Genomic DNA, 9537 nt, shown 5'->3' on the forward strand with positions numbered 1-9537 from the left:
CCCAAGTAGCTGGGACTACAGGCACCCGCCACAACGCCCAACTATTTTTTGGTTGCAGCTTTCATTGTTGTTTGGCGGCCCGGACTGGATTCGAACCCGCCAGCTCCGGTGTATGTGGCTGGCACCTTAGTCACTTGAGCCACAGGCGCCGAGCCGAGTTCAATGTCTTTAGATTCCACATTTAAGTAAACTATTATTTGTATTTATCTTTCTGAGCTAGAAGGCATTCTTAAAACCACATACCAGAAGCCAGCAAGTATTTAACCAATTCCAGATGTCCCTCCTGAGATGCCTCCATCAGAGGTGTGGAGCAGCCAAGTTCTATATCAGCCCCTGCTTTAATCAAGAAGTCTGCAACTTCAGAAAATCCTCCACAGCAAGCCAAGGTAAGAGCAGTTTCTTGAGTTTCTTCTGTCTGAGCATTTATATTTGCTCCTGGGAAAACATAAAAAAAATATAAAACCATTTGTAAGAGACTTGTAATAAAGATATTACTTTTCTGAATTATGAGTGATAATCATCTCTATTTTCTCTGCTTCTGTGGTCCTTTCTACTGTGTTAAAAATTTATTTTGTCTAATGTATACATGATCTATGTGTTTATGACTTAATAAATAAATAATTTTTAAAAAAGAATTTATTTTGTCATCAATGCAAAATTATATAAATGTATATGTTAGTTGTAATAAACTTCACCGGTACTAGACAAAAACATCCAAAGCAAACTGATTTCTTTTAAGAGTAGTAAAACTGCTTTACCTTGTGCCAAGAGTAGTGCTACCATCTCTTCATGTCCTTCCCGAGCAGCTTCCATCAAAGGAGTGTATCCTTCATCATTAACTTCTTCAAGATTTGCTCCTCTTTCAATAAGTAGAGCTGCCAATTCAACATGTCCTCCACAGGCAGCTAGTGTCAGTGGAGATTCAAATGAATCGGCCGGCATATTCACTTGAGCACCACTATCCAAAAGCAAACGTGCCACCTCTACATGTCCATCCTGTGTACAGATTTTTTAGAAGTAAAGCAAGAGAGAATTTTTTTTTGTTTTGAGATTTTTTTTTAAGTGCAAGAAGAGAAGCAAGAGATTGAGAAAAGAAGGAAAGAAAGAAAGCAAAAAGGAAGATTAGAAGATTTAGCTTATCATGCTCATCTGAGCCTTATCAAAAGTCCATTAATATAAAGGGTCTAGCATGGTGGTTCATGCCTGTAATTCTAGCACCCTGAGAGGTCGAAGTGAGAGGATCCCTTGAGCTCAGGAGTTCCAGAACAGATTGAGCAAGAACAAGGCCCCCTCACTACAAAAGGCACCTGTAGTCCTAGTTACTTAGGAGACTGAGGCCGGAGGATTACTTGAACTCAGGAGTTTTACTGTGAACTAGGCTGAGACCACAGCACCTTAGCCACTTTTAGATTTATAAAAACAAAACAAAACAAACTTAAAATTCAGTAAAGTTGCAGGATACAAAATCAACAGACAAATAAAAAATTAAAAGTGCATTAATATTATTTAAAAATAATTTTTAAATTATTTTACTTTACTTTTGAGCAAGGCCAAAATTCACCAAAAGAGCTGGACTGTGACACACAGTCACAATTTCTAAATAATTTTGAATTTCTACTTTTTTTGAGGTTCAAAACTGTTAATACCATAGTAAATAGTACATCAAAATAATTAGTTTATACTACTGCCAGATCAAATGTAGCCATACTCTTACACTTAGGCATCATACTCAAGTGTAGAAACTGTATTAGATCTGTTTTAAAAACAAAGACTTGGTAAAAGATGACAACAAATTCTGTGAAGTAATAACTACTCAGGATTATGTAACCAAATCCCTGTGGATTGAATCTACCCCATACTTTTCTTCACTACACTACACTAGCTTGTTGTAATAACGCAACAAATTTTATAAAAATGTAAAAATAAAAATAATATTTATAAATAATTTTCTGATGGGCCCACCTGCATAGTAAAGCAATTAACAATAAAACATTCTCATGGAACATAAGGGTATCTACTTTATCCTTCTATCATCATAAATCTTCTTTCTTAATTTCAGAAATCAGATGCTATGTTGCTCTATACTTCAAAAATGACCAAAATATTGCTAATGAAAAATAAATACAGAGTACAAAAATTAGTTTTACAAGGTAGAATAATTCTTTTTATTTAAGATTTAATTAAAGCCCGCTTTCATGACTATTATTCAACAGAGTACTTGAAGTTCTGGCTAGAGCAATCAGACAAGAGAAGGAAACAGGGTAACCAAATTTGAATGAAAGAAGTCAAATTATCCTTGTTTGCAGATGATATAATCTTATATCTAGAGAAACCTAAAGACTCTAGAAAAAGACAATTGAAACTAATAAACATAGCCACCTTCAGATTTATAAAAATAAAACTAAACAAACTTAAATTCAGTAAAGTTGCAGGATACAAAATCAACAGACGAAAATCAGTACCATTTATATATACCAACAATATACAATCTGAAAAAGAAACCGAGAAAGTAATCCTGTTTACAACAGCTACAAATAAAATAAAATACCTAAGCATAAACTTAACCAAAGAAGTTAAAGTTCTCTATCATGAAAACTATAAAATAATGATGAAAGAAATTGAAAAGGACATGAAAAAAATGGTAAGATAGTCCATGGTCATGAATTAGAAGAATCAATACTGTTAAAATGTCCATACTACCTAAAGCAATCTACAGATTCAATGCAATCACCATCAAAATACCAGTGATATTCTTCACAGAAACAGAAAAATAAATCCTAAAATTTATACTGAAACAGAGAAGACCCAGAATAGCCAAAGCCATCCTGATTGATGCAAACAAACAAATCTGGAGGAATCACAGTACTTGACCTCAAATTATACTACAGAGTTGTAGGAACCAAAACAACATGGTATTGGCATAAAAACAGACACACAGACCAAAGGAACAGAATAGAGAACCCAGAAATCTACACACCTATAGTGAACTTATTTTTGATAAAGATACCAAGAATATTCAGTGAGGAAAGGACAGTCTCTTCAATAAGAGTGCACTTATATGCAGATGGCTAGACCATTATCTCTGACCATAAACAAACATCAAAGACTTAAATCTAAGACTTGAGACAATGAAATTAATTAAACATTGGGGAAATGTTTCAGGACATTAGTGTGGGCAAGGACTTCTTAAATAAAATGAAAGCACAGGTAACCAAAGTAAATTGGATACATGGGATCACATAAAGCTAAAAAAAATTCTGCACAGCAAAGGAAATAATCAACAAAATGAAGAGATAACCCATAAAATGGGAGAAATACTTGCAAACTACCCATCTGACAAGGAATTAATAACTAGAATACATAAAGAGTTCCAACAACTCAATAGTTGAAAAAAATCAAATAATCTGATTTTAAAATGGGCAAAGGATCTGAATAGACATTTCTTAATAGCCATACAAATGGCTAACAGGTAAATGAAAAAATGTTCAACATCATTAGTCACCAAAGAAATGCAAATCAAAACTATAGTGAGATATTATCTTACCCTGTTTAAAAAGACTTATCAAGAAGACAGGCAATAATAAATGCCAGTAAAAATGTGGTGAAAGAAAATGTAGAGTTGGTGAGAATGTAAATTAGTATAACCATTTTGGAAAACAGCATAAAATTTCCTCAAAAAACTAAAAATAGAACTACCATATCACCCAGTAATCCCACTGCTAGATATACATCTAAAAGAAGGGAATTCAGTACCTCAAAAAGATAACTACACTCCTATTATTATTGCAGCACTATTCATAAAGCCAAGCTTTAGAATCAACTAAGTGTTCATGAACAAATGAACAGATACAGAAATCATGGTATATACACATAATGGAATATTATCCAGCCATAAAAAGAATGAAATCCTGCCATTTGCAACAACATGGATGAAACTGGAGAACATTTTATTAAGTAAAATAAGCAAAGCACAGAAAGACAAACCTTGCACATTCTCACTCATAAGTGGGAGCTAAATATTAAAAACAAATTATTTGGGCAGTGCCTGTGGCTTAAAGGAGTAGGGTACCAGCCCCATATACCAGAGGTGGTGGGTTCAAAACAAGCCCTGGCCAAAAAAACCCAAATGATTTCACGGGGGGAAAGAGTAGAACAATGGTTACCTGAGGATAGGAAGGGTAGCAGGGAAGGGGGTTAAAGTTGGGATGGTTAATGAGTGCAAAAATATAGTTAGATAGAATGAACAGTATTTGATACCACAACAAGGTGACTATAATCAACAAGTTAGGTATACCTTAAAATAACTATAGGAGTAGAACTGAAATATTCCTAACACAAAGAAATGATAAATGCCTGAGGTGACAGTCCAATTACCTTGATTTAATTAATACACATTTATATGCCTGTATCAAAACATCATTTGTACCCTTTAAATATATACAACTATTATGTACCCATAATAATTAAAAACTTCTAAAAGTTAAATTAAAAATTTAAAAAGAGGGTGGCACCTGTGGCTCAAGGAGTAGGGTGCCAGCCCCATATACCAGAGGAGGTGGGTTCAAACACAGCCCCGGCCAAAAACTGCAATTTAAAAAAAAAAAAAAAAAAAGATGAAAAAAATTTAAAAAGAATTTAAGGAAATCTTATTAAATTTTAGTTTCCATCAAGAGTTTCATTACACTTAACTAAATGCCCAGACCAGCTTTAATCACTTTTGACACAATGCCAAGAACAGAAGACTCCATGTTAAGATGTTAGTTTTACTAATATTTCAAATATATGTAAAATAAAATACATTTTAACCAAATTACTGTAACTGAGATATTTGGTATTTGAAATGCATTTTGAATTAAAAAGAAAATAAGAATTTTAGGTAACTATAATTGTGCCTAGTCCTTCCAGATTCCCAATAAATTGTTTTACTTCAATTTACTTGAACATTTTAAGATTCTTTATGGATTCCATTAAGATATTTTGAATACACACACAAAAAAAGGAATTGTACTAGGTACTTAGCTGCATTTGGGCTTGCTCTCCCAACATGAACAACTCTAAAAAGTCAGAAGGAGGTAGGAGAAGCTGCCTGGAAGCTGTGGACAGCAACTAAGCAAAAGCAATCATCACTGAAAATAGTACATGAAACGAACACTACATTTACTTCAGCGTTCTCCCCATGGGCATCTTCCAAACCTATTTCTCTTCCCTAAGCAATGGGACATAGAGCCTAAACAAAGAGTGACCATTTCACAGGGCAAAGGAAACAAAGATCAAAATACAAGACAGTCAGGATAGGTCTTGGGGAGTGGGGGTACGGTATCAGAAAAAAAACCTAGAAAAGGAGTCCCCAAAAATCTATACAAAAATTTCTTCAGTTACCTGGGCAAACTCTTGAGTTGAGTGTGCCAAGGGTGGGATTCCAGGAAAGTCTGGAAATCTTGGGAGCTCTGGCTCAATCAAAATGGATAAACCTTGGGGAATATCCCAGGATTCCAGCTGAGATGATAGAAGGCCATCCATAGGAACTAGGAATACACCCATAAGAGTAGGGTGAGTATCAAGCCTCACCAGGATCAAAGTAATCTACTGGTAATTCAACTGTTTGCTAAAACAAAATTTAACAGTCTTTTTTTTTTTTTTTTTTGAGACAGAGCCTCAAGCTGTCCCCCTGGGTAGAGTGCCGTGGCATTACAGCTCACAGCAACCTCCAACTCCTGGGCTCAAGCGAGTCTCCTGCCTCCGCCTCCCAAGTAGCTGGGACCACAGGCGCCCGCCACAACGCCCGGCCATTTTTTGGTTGCAGCCGTCATTGTTGTTTGGCAGGTCCGGGCTGGGGATTCGAACCCGCCACCTTAGGTATACGTGGCTGGCGCCTTAGCCGGTTGAGCCATAGGCGCCGAGCCAATTTAACAGTCTTAAAAGGAGGACAGCATAATACAGAGCCCTTAAAAGGTATCATCCACAATGAATGGCTTATAATAAAAAATTAATAGACATTATAAGAGGAAGGAAAAGAGTGACTTACAATCAAAATATAAAATAATCAACAAAACCAATCCCAAGAGTTAATCAAATATAGGCGTTAGCAAAAAAGAATCTCAAAATAACTATTAATGATGTCAAAGAAAAAAGGGGGAAAATGGATGAAAAAATAAACTTCAACATAGAATCAGAACACTACATCAGTAATTATATTAAATGTAGAGTGTAGGTCTAAGCAAAACAAATAAAAGACAGAGATTGATGGAGTGTGTTTAAAAACATGACCCAAATGGTACGTTATCTATAAGAACATTATATTATATTATTCAACATAATGCTATAGGCAAGCTAAAAGAAAAGGACAAAAATATCTATCAGGTAAACAATCAAAAGAAAGCAGGAGTAGCTACATTAATATCAAATAAAGGAGACCTCAGAGCAAAGAAAATTACCACAGACAGATCTCACACAATAATAAAAAGGTCAACCTACCAAAATACACAGTACTTTTTAAAACTGTATGTGCCAAACAGAAAAAAAAAAAAAGTGAAACTATAAAAGAATGGGCAAATCCACAATTATAGCTGGAGATATTAACATTTCTCTCAACAATTACTAGAACAAAATCAGAAAGAAAATCTGAAAGAATATAACTATTCATATGATCTAATTCAGGGGTCCCAAACCATTTTGGCACCAGAGGCTCGTTTCAGGGAACACAATTTTTCCACAGATTAGGGGGAAGGGAGGTTGTTCATGACAGGAGGCGGAGCTAAGGTGGTAATGCGAGCCATGGGTAGTAGCTGTGAATAAACGTGAAGCATCCCCCCTGAACTCCCACCCACCTTCTGCTGTGAGACCAATTCCTAACAGGCCACGCACAGACCACAGACTGGAACCTTTTTAGCATCAAAGACCAGTTTCATGGAAGACAATTTTTCCACAGATATGGGGGAGCTGCCAGCTGCGGTTGGCGGAGAGGAATGGGACAGGAGGCAGAGCTCAGGTGGTGATGCTGTGCCGCCTGGTTCCAAACAGGCCACAGGCCGGTACTGGTCAGCCACTGGGCGTTGGGAACTACAGATCTAATTAACCTTTAGAGAATACTCCACCCAACAACAGCAAAATATACAACCTTTTCAAGGGCCCATAAAATATATATCCACATCCTAGCCATAAAACAAGTCTCAGAAATTTTTTAAAAACCTGAAATCATACAAAGTTGTTCTCTGATCACAAGAAAATCAAACTAGGAAACATTAACAGAAAGGTAATAGGGGCTCGGCGCCTATAGCTCAACAGGCTAAGGTGCCAGCCACGTACACATAAGGTGGTGGGTTCGAATCCCCAGCCTGGACCCGCCAAACAACAATGACGGCTGCAACCAAAAAATAGCCGGGCGTTGCGGCGGGCGCCTGTGGTCCCAGCTACTTGGGAGGCGGAGGCAAGAGACTCGCTTGAGCCCAGGAGTTGGAGGTTGCTGTGAGCTGTAATGCCACGGCACTCTACCCAGGGGGACAGCTTGAGGCTCTGTCTCAAAAAAAAAAAAAAAAGAAAGAAAGGTAATAGGTAAATCTTCAAACTTTAAAAAACTAAAAATAGAAATTTTACTCCTAGATATATATTCAACAGAAACAATCACTTGTGTCAACCAAAAGACATAGCCAATGGGCAGTGCCTATGGCTCAAAGGAGTAGGGCACCGGACCCATATACTGGAGGTGGCGGGTTCAAACCCAGCCCTGGCCAAAAACTGTGGGGGGAAAAAAAAAGACATAGCCAAGAATGTCCACAGAAGCTTCATTCTTAATAGCTAAATTCTGGAAACAATACAAATGGCCTTCATAACACACTTAATAAAGAAATAGTGTCATATTTATGCAATGGAATACTACACAAAAATGAAAAAGAACAAACTATAATAAAGTAGAACAATGTGAGCACCCTGACATGCGTAATGTTTAGTGGATTAAGTCAGACCAAAAAGAACACTTATTGTATTATTAAGCCAGGCACAATGGCTTATGCCTATAATTCTAGCACTTTGGGAGGCTGAGGCAGGAAGATCACTTGAGGTCAGGAGTTCAAGGCTAGCCTGTGTAAGAGCCAGAGCCTGTCTCTACAAAGAATAGAAAAATTAGTTGGGTATGATGGTGTAAATCTATATAGTCCTAGTTACTTGAGAGGCAGAGGCAGGAAGATCACTGAAGCTCAGGAGTTCAAGGTTATAGTGAGCTACAATGATGCCACTGTGCTCTAGGCCGGGAGACAGGTCAAAACTGTCTCAAATAAAAATTTAAAATAAAAAAAGAATACTTACTGTATTATCCTATTTATATGAAGCTCAAAAACAGGAAAACTAATATATCATAATATAAGTCAGAATCATGGTTATTCCTTAAGACTGGGAAGGGACTTAAGTGAACCGTAAGTTGTTTCATATGTTTATATATAGGTATAAAATCTCAAGCTACACATTTAAGATTTGGCACTTTATTGTGGTTTATTGAACATGAGTGATACCCAGTTTTAAAGAATTATATTTTATTCATCATTTCTAGGAGTCTGAGAAAGCAGTGTTTTGTCTTTTTAAGAGACAAGGTTCTGCTCTCTTGCCCAGGCTGGAGTGGTGTGATCACAGTTCACTACAGTCTCCAACTGCTGGGCTCAAGCAATTTCCTGCTTCAGCCTCCCCAGTAGCTGGGACTACAGATGCTACATCTAGCCAATTTTTAAGTTTTCTTTTGTACAGACAGCATCTTGCTAGGTTGCCCTGTCTGGTCTTGAATTCCTGGGCTTACATGATCTTCCCACCTTTGCCTCCCAAAATGTGAAATTACAGGAGTGAACCACCATGCCCATGGAAAACAGCTTATTTAAAACAAATTCCTGGCTCGGCGCCTGTGGCTCAAGTGGCTGAGGCGCCAACCACATACACCTAAGGTGGCGGGTTCAGATCTAGCCCAGCCCGCCAAACAACAATGCCAGCTGCAACCAAAAAATAGCCAGGCATTGTGGTGGGTGCCTGTGGTCCCAGCTACTTGAGAGGCTGAGGCAGGAGACTTGCTTGAGCCCAGGAGTTGGAGGTTGTTGTGAGCGATGATGCCATAGCACTCTACCCAGGGGGATAGCTCTAGCTGTCTCAAAAAAAAAAAAAAAAAAAAAAAATTCCTGATATAGTCTAGAAGACTATAGCTAGAGTCTAGTTCATAAACCTTCTCAGATTAGGAAAAAAATATTTATTTAGGAGAATCATTAAAATAAATATATTAAATACTCCATTGCTAATCTGTTTAGATTGTTAGCTCAGACTTTTTCCTATAATGTACTTTGAAATACCAGTATGTGTTTGGTAGAACAAGCCTACAAGGACATCTCATTTAGAAATACAGCAATACAACAATGGTTTGAAAATTTTTTATATTAAGAAAAATAACAGGTGGCACCCATAGCTCAGTGGGTAGGGCGCCAGACACATACACATGGCTGACAAGTTCAAACCCAGCCCCAGCCAGCTAAACAATGACAATTGCAACCAAAAAATAAAATATATACA

The 9537-nt window shown here is 37.1% G+C and overlaps 1 protein-coding gene across 14 annotated transcripts in view; it reads right to left on the bottom strand.

Moving 5' to 3' along the window:
* LOC100954037 (ankyrin repeat and KH domain-containing protein 1) overlaps positions 1-9537 on the bottom strand; it is a 172935-nt gene that overhangs the window by 101715 nt on the left and 61683 nt on the right. For all 14 annotated transcript variants that reach the window (XM_023515894.1, XM_023515880.1, XM_023515893.1 and 11 more), the window contains exons 8-9: positions 759-996; positions 244-435 (exon numbers count right to left, since the gene is read on the bottom strand). In XM_023515894.1, the coding sequence (XP_023371662.1) occupies positions 244-435; positions 759-996 (430 nt within the window). The remainder of the gene's footprint in view (positions 1-243; positions 436-758; positions 997-9537) is intronic.

The sequence above is a fragment of the Otolemur garnettii genome, unplaced genomic scaffold, assembly GCF_000181295.1.
Source record: "Otolemur garnettii isolate 467f Iridium unplaced genomic scaffold, OtoGar3 scaffold00003, whole genome shotgun sequence".
NCBI classification, from domain to species: domain Eukaryota; kingdom Metazoa; phylum Chordata; class Mammalia; order Primates; family Galagidae; genus Otolemur; species Otolemur garnettii.